At 39.2% G+C, this 20,865-nt stretch overlaps 1 protein-coding gene across 1 annotated transcript in view; it reads right to left on the reverse strand.

The window, feature by feature from the left end:
* The window catches only part of wnt2 (Wnt family member 2), a 28,786-nt gene extending 8,242 nt beyond the window's left edge, over positions 1-20,544 (reverse strand). The window contains exons 1-4 of the mRNA XM_012959950.2: positions 20,138-20,544; positions 14,448-14,683; positions 13,195-13,472; positions 9,047-9,311 (exon numbers count right to left, since the gene is read on the reverse strand). Coding sequence (XP_012815404.1) covers positions 9,047-9,311; positions 13,195-13,472; positions 14,448-14,683; positions 20,138-20,220 — 862 coding nt within the window. The 5' untranslated portion in view covers positions 20,221-20,544. The remainder of the gene's footprint in view (positions 1-9,046; positions 9,312-13,194; positions 13,473-14,447; positions 14,684-20,137) is intronic.
* Positions 20,545-20,865: the final 321 nt, after the last annotated feature.

Below are 20,865 nucleotides of genomic sequence, written 5' to 3' on the forward strand. Positions count from 1 at the left end.
GACAGACAGTACACATGCCCAACCAACTGTACACAAGTTTATTAAAGTAAAAATAAAAACTGACACCTATCCTCCTATGTATTAAACACCTAGGGACTGAGCCCCACTAGAGATTGTTTATTGAGAAGGTGAAATTTTAGACCTTACGTATTGGCACAATCTGCCAGGGTTCTGCGATTTTTATGTAGCATGCCATGACTTTAGTATTTAAGCACCTAGTACTAAAATTCTTTACATATTTTACTGCCAGCTGACTTTGGCACTGGTCTTGAGTTAACTGCCAGAGATTTTGTACTGTTTTGTGCCCTTTCAATTCAGGGTCATTGCCTGGGTGCTATTTTAAATTGCCTAGGAAAACAATGCTTTTTTTGTCCCAGGACAACCTAAGCTTTATAAATCTCCCTGAAGTGTGGGGGATTCCACAAGGTATATGGTTTTAATTTCAAATAAAATTACACAATTTTCATAATACAGAGAAATACATAAACATTTTATATTATGCACAAAAGCCCCTTGACTAACAAGCAATCAATACCACATCAATATAGTTTTATGGAGATTCGAGTTGCAGGGATCCCTTAACAGTAAGTTAGCCCCAGAAAGCCCTATAAGGTAGGAAAGTACATAGTACATGGGAATCAGTATCCAATTCCAAATTCTATAATATGCATGAAAAGCCCATGACTCTTGATAGTTCCAATGCCAAATACTGTATGTACAGGAGTGGAGAGATAACAGACTTGTATTGACCAGAATCCCACAGCAATAATAGTTTGTACAATGTATTTGTTTTTTCACTTAATTTTAAATGCTTTTTGTAGTTTGAGTTATTTCACAATTAGAGATTTTTGAGTAATCAAATCCAATTTTAATTATTATATATACTGTATATATATATATATATATATATATATATATATATAGGGTAAATATTAGTGATGAGCAAATCTGTTCTGTTCACTTTGACGAAAAATGTACAAATCTTTGAAAAGATTTGCGAAATGGCGAAAATAATGCAAAAAAAATTTGGCGAATGTGTCACAATTTCGCCCATCAATAGTAAATTTGTAATTCTAATGCAAACTACAAACAATTGGTAAAGTTAGCAGGTTTTTTAAATCTCCTTACAGCTCCTGCACAAAGATTGTAAATATGAAAAAAACAAATTGCTAGAATAAAACAGAAGGGAATACAATCAATAATTAGGCCAATCATATCAATAACAAAATAAAACAAAGTGAAACTGGATGTCAGAATCCCAATTCTATTAAACTAATTGTGAACAGATTGGGGAAAAAAAACAAGCACAGAACTGAAAATGCAAAAAAATCAGTAAAAATGAATTAAAATCGCAAAGTAAAACAATTACACATACAGGTATAGGACCTGTATTCAGAATGTTTGGGACCAAGGGTATTATGGATAAGGGGTCTTTGCGTAATTTGGATCTCCATACCTTAAAGTCTACTAAAAAAAAATCAATAAAACATTAATTAAACCCAATAGGATTGTTCTGCCCCCAATAAGGATTAATTATATCTTAGTTGGGATCAAATACAAAGCACTGTTTTATTTTTACAGAGAAAAAGGAAATCAGTTTTAAAAATCTGAATTATTTGATTGAAATGGAATCTACGGGGGACAGGCTTTCCGTAATTCAGAGCTTTCTGGATATCGGGTTTCCGGATAATGGATCCCATACCTGTATTTGTATTAGTTTACATTATAATTATTATTTTATGTACAGGAATGCTTTGCCTTTTGTTTGCTTTATAAAGTTATACAGATTGAAGATCAGGTATAAGCCCTTAAAACATTCTCTTTTTGTCTGCATCTCACAAACTCTAATTGAAAACAGATCACCATCACACCATCATATTGCATTTTTCCTCTGAAACAGATTGTTGTGACCTTATGTGCCTTGAGAAAAGTATAATTCACTGCAAAACATAACAGACTTCCTAAACGACCCATAAAAAGACCAACTGTGCTACTGCGGTTCATATTTGACTAGTAGAAATCTGTTAGCTCATCTCTAATCCCAACCATCGGATACCGGTCATTAAACCATCTATAATGATTACAGGGGACGGTATAACATAGCATTTATAACTAATAAGTAAAGTTTGCATTCTCTCTTTTTAAATATTTAGTATAACATATTGGTATATGTTATTCTACTCAAGTAGCAGAATTCTTTTCCACTTGCCCCACAGTGTGCACTCTGGAGGTAGGTCCAGGGCTGGACCTATTGCTACCACTCGGGCCCGTGCCAATGGGGGCCCCGCCGTGATACACCTCTCTTTTTTTTAGCCCGGGTCCCCTTTAAAAACGACGGGCCCTTTCATTGGTAGTCAGCGGGTAATTAGTACGCACTGGGCACAACCTGTAAAAGTGAGGACATAGTGAGCCGGAGGATGCAAGCAGCAGCGGACAGCTGGAGGAGGAGTAGGGGGACGCTGAGAGAGAGCAGGATGAAGCAGGTGGGCGCTGGGGTTAGAGTTGGGGGAGCTGGAGGATGCCTGGGGGAAAGCTGGAGGAAGCCTGGGGGAGAGTTGAGGGAGCTGGAGGATGCTGGGGGGAGAGTTGGGGGATGCTGGGGGGGAGAGTTATGGGAGCTGCAGGACATCTGGGGGAGAGTTGAGGGAGCTGGAGGATGCTGGGGGGAGAGTTGCGGGAGCTGGAGGACGCTGAAGGGAGAGTTGGGGGAGCTGGAGGATGCCTGGGGGAGAGCTGGAGGATGCTGGGGGGAGAGTTGGAGGATGCTGGAGGATGCTTGAGGGGGAGCTGGAGGATGCGGGCCATAGTATGAGGACACTGGTGGAGGACCAGCAATGTTTTGGGGGGCCTTGGGCTGGCTACCAATGTTTAGGAGTGTGGCCCTGGCTACCAACGTTTTATGGGGGGCCCTGGCTACCAATGTCTGTGTCCTTTGTACTGATGGGAGAGGTCACTGGGGGAGGGGCCATTGGGGGCAGGGTGTGGGAGGAGGGGGGCCCAGAAAATGTTGTTTGCTAAGTTTGCTCATAGCCTGTACAGAGAGATACCATAAAACTATGGCAGCATAGGGATTCCTCTGTACTAAGCACAATTCAGCAGGGACAGCCCGGCAGAGCTTTTTGTCCCTTTTTACATTTTTTAAATGCTGGAAGGTGTGCCAGTATTAAGCACAATTTAGCAGGAATAGCCTGAAAAACTATAAAACTATGGCAGCATAGGGATTCCCCCTGTACTAAGCATAATTCACAATGTACTAAGGGGGCCCCGCAAAAATGGTTCCAATTGGGCCCCGCAGTTGGTAAGACCGGCCCTGGGTAGGTCTCTGTGTTTCTTACAAACCTAGCATGTAGGTGCCCCTTTTCCCATCCGCTAACTTGCATGTCATTCAGACAGATAGTAAGGACCGGGCTGCATTTCGCGCCGCAGAGCTGTGCTCTACACTTCCTACCAAATTTTTAATCAAATGTGAGGTGCAGAGTGCAGCTGTGGCCCAGATGCAAGTTCAAGATAAATAGTGTCGCACTGGGAGGCCAGGGGCCCACTCTTCAAACTACTTCTCCTTCGCTCCTTAATCAACCTCGAATTTTCCTAGTTTCTTTTTATCTTCACATATTATAATCTATTCTTCTATCTATTAAGTCTCTTTGTTGATATAGAAAAATAAGAAATGACCATGAACTAGGCCTAATGATAAAAAGCCTGAGGGCCCCCAGACTTCTGGGCCCACCGGGGGTTTTCCTGGTATACCTGTGGGCCAGTCTAACACTGAGCTCTAATGTTTTATACAAGTAAAGGCAGCATCACTGTGCTAACCAACCCTGACAAAACATGCCCTTTGTCCCATTACAACTGGTTACTGAGACCTGTGGGCCATGGGGCCTACATAATATACTGGAATATAAGGAAGTCATAGTCAAAGTACTAAAGAAAGTTAAAATAATCAACATGTTTTCACTTAGGTGTTGAACATTGTAACCCTTTGAAAGATTAACTCCATGGTGGAATTACAATAGCTGTGGTAGGTGCAGTAAGGTCAGACAAAGGACCACAAGTTGATAAAAAGAAAAATATATTTCTTCAACAGTTGGTTGCCCTGTAAAAATGTTAGTTGGCGAGTGTAGGGACTCTAGCATTACATGGTGAAATCTTTAGAGTGTTTTACTTTTTAAATATAAAATCATACAGTTGCTGAAGTAGGACCCTTTAGCATGTCGTACACAAGCAATAGACAAGTTACCTCCTGCCCTCCCTGAGGGAGGGATGCAATCATGATTTATTTAGATAACTTTGCAGAAGAACTTGGCACTTCTTTCTTTACAGCTCATAAAAATTCCCTTTTAATTCACAGAAAGCCCCTGCCTGTCAAAAGGTAAAAAGATTGAATAAATATCTGTAAAGCTGTTTCCTACCTAAAGCAATTCAGGCTCAATCATTTTGAAAAACTGAACCCGGGGAATTAATGGTGCAGTGTATCTTTGAAGGTTTTCATTCATATCTAGTGGAGAAGTTTAAAGAATACTCAGAAAGTCCAGTTGCTTTCAACCAGTGATCCCCAACCAGTGGTTCCCCAGCAACAGGCTCACTAACCCCCTTCCATGTTGCTCCCAGTGGCCTACAAAAAAATGAGCAGGTGCTCATTTTTGAATTCCTGGCTTCTGCCAATCATAGCCCTTTCTGGTCAACCAATTAACTTTTTTGAAACTTGCTTTGCTCCTCAACCTTTTTAACATTTAAATGTTGCTCACAGGTAAAAAAAAAAAAGCTGGGGGATCCCTGCTTTAGACTTTTCTCCACCTGATACTGTAGTGGTGCAGTGTTTAAACTAGCTATCTGTTTAAATGCAACAACTCCAATGTGAATTTCTGAGTTTTCTGTCAAAACAAGGCTTTTTGGTCATAAAATGTAACATTTTAGTGTTAAGCACTGTGTATCTTTACAATTTACATTTCTTATGTCTACTTCAGCACAAAATAAAATATAATATGAAAACAGATGGTATATTAGCTAAAATGGGGGGTGAGAAATATAAAGGAAAAAAGCTGACATGTTTTTGGACAAAGATCTTAGCTCTGATAAGTTTCACGTATCAAACAATACAACTTTCAATATCTTAATTTTAAAAAATCCACAAAGAAGAAATGAAGACCAGCTGTAAATATCATTGTCCATATAATTATAGAAGGTAGTTTGCAGTTGAATAACCCCTTTAAAATAATGCTAAGTTCTAGAAAGTGTTTCAAGGAAACACAAAGTAAAGGGACACAAACTATTTCATCCTCACCTTTAAATTTCCTTTTCATCCTCCATTATTTTGGCAGTTTTCACATGGCAGTTAAATGCTATAGGAAAACTTTAACTTTATATAATCATTCCCACAGAGGCACTGCTGAGTCTATAACAACTAATATTATCATTTAGGGTAACGCATTAAGGGAATACAACAAAGTGTAAGTCAAATCCTAATTAATTCAAACCACAAGCTGAAATAAGCTGCTTAAGCTTTAAGCTAGGAAGACGTCATTTTTCAATGTGACCTTAAACCAACAGTCAATATCAGACTTACAATTGAAATTCAGAGAAAATAGCGTAGTTTGAGAGGAACATTATAAAATCAGGTTAAGTGCGTCTTTGCTTATTTCATTCCTTAAGTGCTCTTCTTGTATCAGCTCATTCCATGTAAATCTGACATCATAATCAATATATTTCAGGTTTTGATATACAAGAATATTTGGAATCTTGGAATGAAGTCACCGCTGATCTAACATTAGAAGGAGTTGTTTCATCAGTGCCAATGAATACGTCACTCCATTTATCCAAAAGATCCTGGAAAGAAAAGCTGTTCATCAAACTTCTACCTGTTGAGTACTGTGTATTATATTAATTGCTTTGCATGGTGAATAGTAATATGAATACAAGTTCTAAGGAGTCTTAGGTTTTAAACCACATCATTTCTAAAGTCACCCTTAAAGGAGAACTAAAGCTTAACAAAAAAGTAGGCTAGAAATGCTGCACATTATGTTTTTGGGTTCTGTACCAGCCCAAGGCAACCCACAGTCCTTTGGAAGTGAAGATTTGTGCCTCAGTAACTCCCCAGCTTAGGCACTATAGCCCCAGGTGCTGGCCAGTGTATCCTTGACTGGTGTTTCTTACCCAGTAGAAAAGTAGATTCCTCTTGCTTAGGCTATAAAGGTTTCTATATAAAGGGATATTGTTCAAGTTTAGGTGCTTCTCCACCATTGAAAAATAATGGAAGAGACCCAGTGTACCATAGCCCATACAACTTGGCGTTGTATGGTGAAACTGTTTTCACATTCATAAAAAGCCAGAATAAAATTCTCACCGAATAACTTTCTCATTTTGATATAGCCTATTTCTTAATGCATTCTTTCTATTTCACTTTGGGAAATTCATTTTGGCCACAAAAAATATTATTGTTTTTGCACAAGAGAACAATGTAATGAATGAAAGTAAATGCCCACTAACACCAAGCTTTCTATTTAATTAGTTTAGTTAGTGGCCAATATTAATACCCCAAAAAATGTATGAATTGTGTAGATTATTTTTTCTACTGGTACCAGAGTCATATACAGATAGAATATATTGATACTGTGCCATAAAAATTGTTCCAACATAAGATGGTAATCAAATTAATCAAAATAAAAAGTAGCTGAAAGTCTGTGCATGTAAAACTATATAATTTTGCTTTGGCAGGTTCGACTGCGGTATAGGATCTACAGCCAATGCACTAGGATTCAGTGTGCTGTTAGAAATGCACGCACTGACACAAGGGAGTCCTGCTATTACCACCCACTTTGAGAAGGTGTTATTCCTAAGGTGTTGTCACAATGTCTACAGACGCAACTTAATTGTCTCTAGAAATGACCATACTGTTCCAGTTAATGAGGCTATATGCATCATCACAACAAAAGAATAATTTTTGGAAAAAAACTGCAAGCGTGGTCACGCTAAAATAAAAGCAAATGTTGCTCTTGTTGTTAGGAGCATTTCAACCCCTAATGCCGCCCAAGGCAGCCCCTCCCCTTTTATTTGCAATAGCACACTCTGCACTAAAAGAGCCAAAATTCAGATTTTAAAATTATAATTTTGTCTTTGGAAGATACCAACAGAGGCTTTTTGCTGCCCCAGGTAACTTCAGGGGTGCTGCCATCTAAGGCAAGTTTCTCAAGGCGCCCTATAGCAGCAGCACCCCTGCTTGTTAATGCCATCGATTAAATGTATGCTCCTTGCACTTCTGTGTAGTTTTGCCAAGTACCAATGCCACCATCTTGACTCTTCTGCTAAATCATGTGCTAGTGCACCTATTTACACTAGGGAATCCAGGAGCACAACAGATTCCATCAATTGGTGCAGCAGACTTGTGCCAAAAGAACTGCACACTAATGTACTTGTAACCACTGAATGGAGGGAAAAACATGGCATACTGAGTGTGTTTTTGGGCCTATCACTTTTTAATAAAAATAAAATAGCCAATCAGCCAATTGGAACAGGTTAGCATTGTAAGCGGCTCACAGCTTGAGAATGTTGTTTGCAGCCAGAGTAAAAAGTTGGGTTGAGCACCTCACAAATAATTTCTCAAATGTATAATCAACTGTACAATAAAAATAAGACCATTTGCAATGTAAAACTCAATTATGGCTGTAACCTTTATTCCCCCTTCCCTCCCTCTTTTTTCTGTATCCCCATCCCTTTTTATATGCAAAATCAATAAAAAATAATTTCTTTTTTTAAAAAAAATAAGACCACTTATTTAACAGAAATATAAAAGACAACCCACTACACTTTAATATGTTTTTTTTTTTTTTTTATCATAAAAGCATTCATGTTCTTGCTGAATTGTCTTGCAATTAAAGATGTGGTAAAATAAAAGTGTAAAACTTTGAAGATTTATTTTCTTTGTTTGTTGGCATTCGATATATCCAGATACTAAATTGAATGATCTTAATTAGAGGTTATAAATCCCATAAATCTAATAATCCAATACATCCTATAAACCCTCTCACAGAGATGGAGACTTTTCCAGTTGTGTACTCTGCATAACACAATAATTTATGAGGAGAGCGTACTGTTCTTAACTCTTAGCAACTGAATACAACTTTATTAGTTGTAGTTGTAGTTATAGTTTTTACTGTATGTATACTTCCTTATTGGGACATATCAATTTAATATAGTAAAAATATTGTTCTATATTTTTGGTGAAGCAAAATTTCTTAATGATACAGCTTGACTATGTTCAATCAATCCTTAGATGGATGCGACCCCTACGATCTCAGTAGGGCGGTTTTAGTCCCCCATTTCCTAGGAGGCTCAGCTCCACATTGACAACAGTGCATTTGGATTACGTAGTCCAAAATACGCTTTAGTGATGTTTTGTTTTTTTTATTTTTTTTTTGTAGTTAGAGATGTGTCAGTTTATACGCGTTTTGCACGTTTGAACTTAGCCGTTTTCAACGCGTGATTAGTATACGTGTATAAATATACGTGTACATAACAAATTTCTTAAGCAACAATATTAAATTATATCATATCATATTTTATCATATGTTGACCAATACTGAATGTATAAGTTTTCAACGGCTGTTATTATTTGTACTGCAGATTATTTTTCTGCATAATGTAAATATTAATGTTTGAAAATATTTTAATGCCTTTTATTTGGCTATAATGTTTAAAAAATTCCAATAAAAATTATTGAAACTATTTTCTTTGTTTGTTAAAAAATATGATAAGTGAGCTGTGAGCTCAAAAAGTACCTTGTACTACAGTCAGGGCACAGTAAACACATAAAAACTATTTTTTCCCTAAAATAACCAATTCTTATATAAAAAGACCTTGGCTCTAGATTGATTCACATTCAAAATCTAGGGGGATTGAGTTCACACCCAAGAACTTAATGTTGGCTTGTAAATTGCATCAAATACAAAGAGCTTGGTAAAGCGAAAGTAAAATACTTTATAATTCAACATAACCAGAATGAGCTGTATCACTTTCTCTTCTTTCACTAAACCTATGAAGGGTAAGAACTTACCAACATCTCTGTCTCTGACACAATAATCAGGAGAGTTCTCAAAGTACACCAGGTCATTGTTTGTAGGTTTCTTAAATCTTGTGTTTGCTACTGTAAATCCAGTCCCATCTTGGTTCATCACTACTTGTATGGCTCCATTATATTTTCTGCGAAGGTAGTCCCCTGATTTTCGGAAATCTCCCATAGCCATCCAGCATGTCCTGACTGTACATGATCCACTGACCCCATGGCACTTGCATTCTTGCTTCATGAACCTTTTCACAGCCTGCAGCATAAAATATATATAAATGGAATGTCAGGAGCTCAGTATTGAGTACAAAATGCCACATAGAAAAATATATAAATATACAAAGTATTATTTGCAAAGCTGCTACAAAGTATAATTTTATTGTACCACCTTGTTCATGACCTCTTTACATGCACATATAAAATACTTCTCTACATCTGCACAACTCCTCTTGAATTCCCATCACCCTTCCCATTTTGTTCAGTCTCTTAAAAACACTCCTTTATGAATGCTTAACTGCATTAGTCAAGCACTGTGTCCACATTTTTTATAGAACCCAATAAATCAATGCTACCTGCTTTTAAATTATAAAATGTCATTATCTTACTTTTCTGACTCCCCATTGTGTCAAAATCAACTCTTATTTTATCACTCATTCCTTCCTTCAGATAGTAAGTTACTTTACTATTAAGGCCTTGCATTCTGCTCTTTTCTGCTGAACTCTCACAAAACATTTTTTTGTTTTCTTTTAAATGGTTTGAAGCTATAAAGATTGATATCTTAATTCTCAGAGGCATTGAACGTTATCACATATAATTTCTGCCTAGATACATTGGGTTGCCAGTTCAAAATAATCAGAAAAGTTTAAAGATCTGATTAGCAGATGATCAACGTTATGGAAAACCCCAAAAATAGATTTGTTTTGCAGACTAACTGCCATATTATGTATCACTAAACTACCCACACATCTGCTCATTTGGACTATGTGTTAAAGGATGGAGTACTTGTGTCAGTTTTAAACTGTGCTTGAAAGCTATTGTCTTAGAAGTTGCACTGGAGATATCTAGTTTAAGATATCATAAGCCTATACCAGTGCTGTCCAACTTCTGTGGTACCGAGGGCCGCAATTTTTCCGACCTACGTGGTGGAGGGCCGATAATGGAAGACAGTTTTGACCACTCCCCTTTTTGAAACCGCACCCACTTGAAACCACACCCGTGTTATCACATGACCATACCCATATTATTGGTTGTAGTACAGCAAAAACCTGCCATACTCTGCCTTCCCTACCCTGCCTGTGTGTGCCATACTCTGCCTGTGTGTGCCATACTCTGCCTTCCCTACCCTGCCTGTGTGTGCCATACTCTGCCTTCCCTACCCTGCCTGTGTGTGCCATACTCTGCCTTCCCTACCCTGCCTGTGTGTGCCATACTCTGCCTTCCCTACCCTGCCTGCGTGTGCCATACTTTGACTGTGTGTGCCATTCTTGGCTGTTTTGTGCCATACTCTGCCTGCCCTATGCTGCCTGTGTGTGCCATACTCTGCCTTACCCTGCCTCTGTGTGCCATATTCTGCCTGCCCTATGCTGCCTGTGTGTGCCATACTCTGCCTGCCCTACCCTGCCTGCCCTACCCTGCCTCTGTGTGCCATACTCTGCCTGCCCTACCCTGCCTGTGTGTGCCATACTCTGCCTTCCCTACCCTGCCTGTGTGTGCCATACTCTGCCTTCCCTACCCTGCCTATGTGTGCCATACTCTGCCTTCCCTACCCTGCCTGTGTGTGCCATACTCTGCCTTCCCTACCCTGCCTGTGTGTGCCATACTCTGCCTTCCCTACCCTGCCTGTGTGTGCCATACTCTGCCTTCCCTACCCTGCCTGTGTGTGCCATACTCTGCCTTCCCTACCCTGCCTGTGTGTGCCATACTATGCCTTCCCGACCCTGCCTGTGTGTGCCATACTATGCCTTCCCGACCCTGCCTGTGTGTCCCATACTCTGCCTTCCCTACCCTGCCTGTGTGTGCCATACTCTGCCTTCCCTACCCTGCCTGTGTGTGCCATACTCTGCCTTCCCTACCCTGCCTGTGTGTGCCATACTCTGCCTTCCCTACCCTGCCTGTGTGTGCCATACTCTGTCTTCCCTACCCTGCCTATGTGTGCCATACTCTGCCTTCCCTACCCTGCCTCTGTGTGCCAGCATACAGTGACACAATGCTGGCACTGATCCTACAGTCTGCACAATAACTATATATTAAAAAACTTTTTAATTGCAGTACCACCTCAGTATATATTCTTTTTGTAGTGTGCAGGGATTATTTGTGGGTTTCTAGTCTGTCTGAGGTGTGAACAGGGGAACAATGTGGGTGATTACAGCCTGAGCCTGAGGTGTGAACACTGCAGGGGGTGAACAATGCAGAGATTAAAAGGTGTGAACAACACAGGGGATTACATATTTAAACAATACAGAGGGATTACAGCCTGAATCTGAGGTGAGAACCATGCAGGGGGGGGGGCAGTTAATCACAGTACTGATACCATTTAAAGCATACTCAAGAGTAAGCCATCAAAGCAGCCAGACAGGTGGGGGGCCACACAGAGGGGGGTCGCGGGCCGCCAGTTGGACAGCACTGGCCTATACAATAGACCTATCTGTAACCTTATTAGACTATGGCTCGGAAGCTTTGATGGCCAGTTACTCCACAAGCTCTGTATCTCACCTTCAAACATAAGGTCCATATACATATGAGAATTGTTTTCATGGAAGGGCTAGTGCTTATGTACGCGGTAATAGCAGGAATTACGGGGGAAGATATAACCTAGACCAATGCTGTCTAACTGGCGGCCCTCCTCTGTGTGGCCCCCCACCTGTCTGACTGCTTTAATGGATTACCTTTGTGTAAGATTCAAATGGTATCAGTACTGGGATTAGTTGCCCCCCTGCATTGTTCTCACCTCAGATTCATGCTGTAAAATGTAATCCCCTGCGTTGTTCACACCTTTTAATCCTTGCATTGTTCACCCCCTGCAGTGTTCACACCTCAGGCTCAGGCTGTAATCACTCACATTGTTCCCCTGTTCACACCTCAGACATTGTATGTACTGCCTGGCCTATGCTGCCTGTGTGCATGGCACACACAGGTAGAGCAGGCAGAGTATGGCACACACAGGCAGCATAGGGCAGGGAGGGTATGGCACACACAGGTAGAGCAGGCAGAGTATGGCACACACAGGCAGCATAGGGCAGGGAGGGTATAGCACACACAGGCAGGGTAAGGCAGGCAGAGCCTGACACACAGGCAGCTAAGGGCAGGCAGAGTTTGGCACACACAGGCAGGGTAGGGCAGGCAGAGTATGGCACACACACAGGCAGGGTAGGGCAGGCAGAGTATGGCACACACAGGCAGCATAAGGCAGGCAGAGTATGGCACACACAGGCAGCATAGGGCAGGCAGAGTATGGCACACACAGGCAGGGAAAGGCAGGCAGAATATGGTGCATAGGACAGGCAGAGTATGGCACACACTGGCAGCATAGGGCAGGCAGAGTATGGCACACACAGGCAGCATAGGGCAGGCAGAGTACTGCCTGTGTGTACCATACTCTGCCTGCCTTATGCTGCCTGTGGGAGGTGAACCTGGCAGGGGTTTGTTCTGCAAGTTTATTAGCAGTCGGAAATAGCCAATAAATGGTCCGTAAGGTGTGTAATTATTTGCTGGCGGTTACTGTGTTATACACAGGGGAGGAGGAGGCATATGGATTTAAGGGTATGTCTTAATATGACATAATATAATTCTTTCACAAATGAATGACGGTTGATATCCCTGCACTGAGGACCATGCATTTGGGTTTTTGCTGCACTACCACCATTGTGATAAAATTGGTGTGGTTTGAAGTGGGCGTGGTTTAAAAGGGGAGTGGTCAAAACTGGCTTCCATTAGCGGCCCTCCACCATGTATGCTAGAGAAATTCCGGCCCTCGGCACTGCAGAAGTTGGACAGCACTGCCCTAGACAATGAGAGTGACGCATAAAATGTATAAAAGCTGGCATTTTTCTCTTAAAATATATTGGGATGGGCCTTTGAAGATTAAATTTTCTTGTAAAAAAACATCCTGACAGTCCTTTAAAAACTAACATTGATGGTACCTTTCTTCCAGCTTTGTTATTGTGAAGATTCATTAGTGCTCGGGCATCTTTACCCTTTCTTTCCTTGGCATCCACAAATGTTCTGGCAAATCTGATGCCATAATCAATGTTATCGCTGCAGCCATCCCAGTCAAAACCGCCTTTGCTGTCTTTGGAAGACCCTTTCTTTGTAGGATCACAGGAGCAGGATTTCAGCTCTCCCTGGCTGCATGCTCGAGTAATAGCAAATACTATTCCAGCAGAAGATATTGCATGGACAAAGGCTGACTCTCTACTGCCTTAAAAAACAAACAAAAAAAAAGTTTATTTTAATGAAGCGCAAAAGAAATACATGTTCCATAGAGACTGCTAAAACTGTCAGCAACAAGTGAGAGTGTGGAATGGGTAAAAGTATAACTGGTTCAGACCTCGTGTTATATAGGAAAATGTGTTTTATTAAAAGAACCCACAATACACATATAGCTATAGGTTTCTATATTTCCGTTCTTATCTATGAGTACCCACAATGCAGTGCAGGTACATGTTATGTAAGTACCAGTGCTATCTAAACATTTAAGGCATCTAACCATTAGTTAAATTATCTAAAATTGTTTGAAACTAATGTATCTGCCAGCACAGATGCTTGAAGGGGTGGCGGTCCCCATTCCATTGTGCAAGGCTCCTGAACTTACTCAATGCCACTGTGTATTTATTCTGCACTTAGTACCAGTAAAATCCCTCCTGCAGTAAGATTATGCCACTAATCAAACCTCTACAGTCACTTAGTGTCATTTTTTAAATCTCCTACAGTGAGAAAATGGCACTGTGCAACCCTCCTACTCACACTTACTGTCACCATTGCCAATGGGAAATCCTTGTGATGTCATTTTTGCCACTGTGCATTTTTCCTGCATCCACTTAGCGCCAACGTGCAGCAGTCTACAGTCCCTTAGTCCCACTGTGTAACCCTTCTGCAGTCATAGGTTCAGTAATATGAAAACTCAATGAAGAAAGATAGCTTCTGTGCAACTCAGTGCATTTACCTTTATTGAGATGCGAGCACAATGTACTTTGTATCTACTCTGATACTACCTCAGATTCAATCTGTCTAAATAGTGCAAGCTGTGTGCACACACAGACTTGATGATGTGTATGTTTATTGCGAATAAGGTCCTAATATGCAAGTAGGAAAGTTATATACCTCATTACAATAAAAGGCAATATTAAACAAACTATGCAGCAGGCATGCACACACACATACATGACAGACTTACTTCGTAATATCAGCTTTCCAAACAGGCTTTGATCCCTCTCCATGATGTTGCAGTTCCAACGATGATGCCGAAATTGATGTTGACATTCTGTAGTCCACTCAACTGCCCCCAGTCCTATAACCTGCATGATTTCTGGATAGCGCTGGCAGAGCTGCCGCTGGCGAGTTACCAAACCTGGTATATTATTGCACATTACTCGTGAAGATGATGAGGAGGTAACAACAGCTCCCATATACCTGCATATACATAAACACAGTGTCATCAAATGCAGTGTAAATATTTAACAATATTATGTAAGATGACTTTAGTTCAAATCCCGCTTTATACAATATTACAATATTTACGCTTTATACATTTCTTCCCTTATAACAAGACAAGTGAAAACATTGATGTAAAAGTAATTAAACTCCAAGAATATCAAAAGCAGAAAATAGCTTCTGGGGTGGGGGTACTTCTGAGACCTATAGAGAAAGCAGACCCTGCGGTTCAGGTCCTTCTGTCCCCCAGGCCCTCCCGCGACTATGGGGTCTGCTTCTTCTATAGCAGCGATCCCCCAACCTTTTATACCCCTAAGCCACATTCAAATGGAAAAAGTTTTGGAGAGCAACACAAGCATGAAAAAACTTCCTGGAGGTGCCAATGACAGCTATAATTGCCTATTTGGTAGCCTCTATATGTTGACTGGAAGCCTACAGAAGTCTATGTTTGGCAATTATACAACCAAAACTTGCCTCCTAACCAGAAATTCAAAAATAAGCACTTGCTTTGAGGCCACTAAAAGCAACATCCAAAGGGTTGGCAAGCAACATGTTGCTTGTGAGCCACTGGTTGGGGATCACTGATCCATAGTTATGCCATTGCTAACTGACCTTCTGGGTTGGATTTTCAAGAGTGTCTTATAAACATTCTCTACAAATCTCAAGCAAACCTTCAAGTTACCCCCTTCTCAGGTGGAAGCAGACAGATATATACATTTATTGTACAATGCCTAATGACACTATATATAATTTTAAACTTATCCAGTCATTAAGGGTTTCCAAAGGAAACAGTGGCAATCCATGCAACAGAATAGAAATATATTATCATTCTTATTTTAGGGCATTTTTCTTTTAAAAGGTAGCAACTATATTAGGAAGCAGCGGGCACATGTATTAGTATTGTTTTGATGGCTTCTGTTCTGATCTTTTTTCTGCATGCTATATATCTAAGGGTTTTATCAGTACAACAACATTATATCTATAATATATTTTATCACTATTAAAATAGATTATCACACCTTTTTTTCAATGAAATGAATGCTCTGAGATGTTGTTCCATAGAGCACTGTGTGATGATGCAAAGGTTGCTACATCTGCACACATTACTGCACCAAATAAGCAACTTTAAAGAGACACTAACACCAGAAATTTGACCTCTTTTTACATCTATCATAACATTGTCTTTGTACGCTATTTTTAACTTGCATTTACATTAGCATGCCTCTCTATGTTCCTCTATGAGGGGGCTGCCGTATTTGTGTGGCAAGAGTCCGCTGTAATTAGAAGCTATAACTGGAAGGGACAGTCAGGTCTAGAAACTTCAAGTAGCAATTACTTACAAAAGCAGCCCTATCAGAAGAAAACAATCAACATGACCTATAGGGAACCTTTAATCTACATTAATATATTGAAGAGTAGTATTTTAGTGTTAGTATCCCTTTAAAGCATGATAACATGATGACTAAGGGCAATGACACATAGACCTTTTTAGTTGTTTTGTCATCTGCACTTTAATAATAAAGAACAATTAAATAATGCAGTGTAGTACACCAAGACCCTACAGTTGTAACACCCAGGTGATATTAACAACTGAAATCACGTGGATCAGATCCCAGACTCGGTTAAGCCAGTTTGAGTTCCAGCACCTGAATAATAAACAGATATCCCTAAATTCAAACTGAAGGGAAAAGGTGTGTAGTAGAAGCAGCAGCAAGAATCAGCAAATATTAAAGACATATGGTATGTGAAGTCAAACATGCAATCAATAAGCCTGCAAGTTGATAAATTTTCTGCTAAAGCTTGGCAGAAAGACTGCTGGAAGGCACGTCTGATCCAAAGCAATAAAGAATAGAAAGTGCCAGCAAACAAGCCAGAAGAAAGGGAGGCTGAAGTATGAAACAGTTCAGCAGTTACACCCCAGGTGGGCCCAGGTTTTGAAGCAGCTTCCAGACTAAGGATTTAGTAACAGCCGCCACCAAAAGTACATGGTCCAGCTTGTGGGTTCACAATGGATGATCCATGTACAATATGCAATTATAAAACCAATGGTAGCTATATGTAAGAAGGTTCTCTAGTGTCATGCGTTGTGTAGTAAAACTGAGTAGAAAAGAACTGTCCTTTTCCTTGCCATATGTGTAGGTCCAGGGCCGGGCCTCTGCCTACATTATAAAGTTACAGTAGGAATATGGATATAATTGCAGACTGTAAACTCTATGAGGCAGGGACCTCCTTCCTACTGTCTCTCATACCACATGGCACTTAATCTCTGTGTATTTATACTTATGCTAATTGTTGTGCTTCTTATAATTAACAAATCAATAAGAAAAATGGGAAAAAGCAGCACTTATTCCTCTAACCCATGTAACAGTAATCCTACAGATGTTTTCTGAATTAAAGCCTGCTTAAATACCATTCTATCACATAACCTTCCCTTTTACTCATCAACATTTTATTTGTCCATTTCTTGTTTTGGAAATATTCCCAAATTCCCACAATCTCTGTTTCACGCTAGTCATTAACCAGACTATTCATAGATTTTTATACTCTTCCTTGCCACACCAAGAGATTTCCGAATCAGTCACAAATATCTTTTTATCACCTAAAGCACATTAATCTAAGACAGTTCTTGACCTCTCTGACAAAGAAAACTCCTACTCATCTTTCACAGACTCTGCTGAGCCATTTATTCTATCCACAATTGTTGTACATTGGTGTCAGCATTATCTTCTTGGTATCTTCAAGAACAAAACAAAAAAACAAACTTTTCTTTGCGGGGGGGGGAAAAAACAAATATTTCATTATAGCTAAAAACACTAACAAATGAGTTTGAGAGAGAAATTGATAGCCTTTAAAAATATATAACTTATTGATAGTATATGAAGGTTTCAGTTGTATGTTTAATTTCAATTGAATAAGTCACTGAATAGCTCATATTTGAAAGTGCTATGGGGGCATACAATCACAGGCAGAAATCATTTTTGTCTAGTAAAATGAGAACAAGCTGATTCATCTGCGATACATATTTAAATGTCATCCTATTTTGTATTACATAACAGCAACTTATATATTCCTTTTACTTTTTCTTCAAGGTTAACAATACCATATGAGCCTTTTATACTTTGTATCTGACCAACTACAAGGTAAATCCTACAGTTTTGTACACTGATGAGTGACATAGTATCCAGCTGGTTGTTGCTATATTTGAATACACAAAACCACATTTCATTAGCAATAATACATTATACTCCAGCATTCTCATTACCTTAGTCAAACTCTATGTATTAAATCATTGTCAAATCATCTATAAAGCTATCACAATACTTCACCTTTAATTTAGGTTTTATTATTATTAATGGCGTCAAACTTTAACTGGGGGAAATACAAAGAGGAAGGAGGCTGTGTACATCAATGATATTCCCGAGAAAACAATTCTCAGAGGCAAAATGTTTCTACAAAGCACAGTGTATTAGTGTAAATACTCATACACATTCCAATGTAAAGGATGTGGACAAAATGCTGAAATAAGATATTGTATTTCAAACCCAGTAGTTCTGAAAACTGTTGCTGCATGTATTCTTACCAATACTTAGCTGGCAGCAAATCCCATGTAATGCACTTTAAATTTATATTTCCTTTCTACTTGATATGGTTTTTGACTCCATTAATTGAATGTGATGTTGATAGAAATAATTACTGCAAAACATGCCAGCAGAATCTAGAACAGGAAAAGCAATATTCATATAAATTAATGTTGCTTAAATAATATATGATTTTTCCTGTGACAATTCCCTATGACAGAAAAGCCATAAACCAAAATAAATTATATGAGTAATACTAAAACTTGAAGAAACCCTTACAATAAAAATAGGGCCACTATAGAAACCTGTTATTATAGAAGAGACTTAAGAAGTGGGATGACATCATTCATGCCCAGATGTTCCCTATTAGCAATGCGAATTGGGAAAGGCACCTTTAAAAGACAACTTCAGCTTTTCACCATATCTCTAAAAAAAGAGGAAAAACAGAATGGATCTTTTCCCCATCATTTTATGTGATCATGAAAATTTAATGTGAACAATTATAAGCAAGTGACGTACAGCAATAAATTTTTCTTAAGCTACTGAAGCAAAATAATAGTGAACTTGGAAATAGACAGCCAGATAAATCACCATCTAATCATATAAACATATAGGATGACGTAAGATTATATTAAGTTCCATTGGCTGGTTTAGGAGGAGGGAAAAAAAAAAAAAGAGTCAATGATCAAGCTGCTGAATCCCAAAGACAAGCAATGACACACACAGTTAAACCTGTAACTATAAATGCAGGTGTAGGATTTATTATACAGAGATCCATTATCCAGAAAAAAACACATATAGAAACCAATAATTCCTATTTTTTAATTATTTCTTTTTTCTCTGTAATCATAAAACAGTATAGTGTACTGGCTGGAAATGAATCTAGCAGAAATCTATGTAAATGACAAAACAATCCTACCAGCTTTGTAAGGTTAAGTAGCCTTAATGTGCAGTGCTCCAAATTATGGAGAGACCTGTTATACAAAAACCCCAGATTACATGCATTTCAGGAAATGGATTCCATAACTGTAAAAGCAATGTATGTACTAAAATGACTAAGCTAAGTTTAGTAGAAACATTACTAGTGTTCTCTCGACTAGCTAAATCAAAGACATATATATTGCAAATACAGTGACCTTAAAAGGTGAGGGCTGAACATTGTCATGACCCCAGACTGTGGTGCACTCTGTGGGGCAGAGCTCAGCTCTTCATAGCTATGTGATCCATGTAATTGCCTCCAGGCAAATGAAAATGGGCAAAGTACCAGATTAGACTTTTTGGGGGGGAGGGGGGACAGAGTTTCCTAAATTGCATCAAATACCTCTTATCTCTAAAATCCTATTTATTAAGGGCAGATAACCCTGCTATGGTATACAGTTGAACCCCCTTTTTACTTTAATGGGACCAAAAAACTGGAGTAAAATCTGGGAAAATGTAAAATCATGGAAAAGCATTATATATTGCAGGAAGACTTAAAATCAAAGTATGTAAAACTGAGGTTTCACTGTATATCTAAGTTACATCCTCTATCTAATAGCTGCACCTATATATCTGTTTTATAGATACATTTAAATTGTTATTAATAAATATACTGTAAAAAACGTAATTTGGAAAACTAATCCCTGAAAAACCAGAGAACACACAAAAAGGTACAGTACATCAATGAACAACATCACAAATTCATAAAAATAGCTAGTGGGTGTAATAATGCTATCTTTTACTCTGACACTGTTCCTGATTAATGAAACAAATGTAAGTGGGTTAGAAAAGAAATGCCTACTTACAGAATTCTGCTAATGAGTAAGCTGAAAAAGTACAAAGTATTCCAAAGACTCACCAGTAGAAACTAACTTACCACCATGAATTAGCAGCTTCGGGTGTTAAGAACAGCAAAGTTGTAGGAACAAGAAACCAGATGTCCAGCAGCAAGGTGTTCATATTAAACCTTCAGAGCATATCAGTATTTGCACAGAAATTCCCATGGGGCAGGAAGTAAGGTTATTGGATCATCATTAACCACGAAACCTCAGAATCACTGGCTGCTCTCCCTTCTCTCCATCTTCAGCGCAGAGTTCTGTGTCACACTTTGTGCTGGTACTGTAGCATATTATTAAGTGCTGATGTGACTTGGAATCTTCTCAGACAAAGGCTTTGCCCTTCCTATACAATAGGAAAGAAAATGACAGAGGAGAGGTATATTCAGCTCCCTTGTGAAGAAAGAGCAGAGCTCTGGGCTGATGTCCGGTGCTTGCAGAATGGGTGGGTTTAGATTTTCTTACACTGATGGATGGAATGATGCTAAAATAGAAGCAGAGTAAGAATAGGGAGGGCTATAGAAATAACTCTGATTGACAATTAAACCCTAAAGTCACCTTTCAGCAACATGAAATCCAAATAGCATTCAGTCAAACACAGAACAGTGTGTATGCTATACTGGCATGATCTGTGCGCTGCTTTCTGAACTGCAATGCACAGCTCACAATGGACTTATTCCTCCCAATACATGATAAATTCTTATTCCACACTAATGGTAAATTGTATCCAAACAAGTCAGAAGCCTGGAGCAAAAGTCCATTTTTCATT

The sequence above is a fragment of the Xenopus tropicalis genome, chromosome 3, assembly GCF_000004195.4.
Source record: "Xenopus tropicalis strain Nigerian chromosome 3, UCB_Xtro_10.0, whole genome shotgun sequence".
NCBI lineage: Eukaryota > Metazoa > Chordata > Amphibia > Anura > Pipidae > Xenopus > Xenopus tropicalis.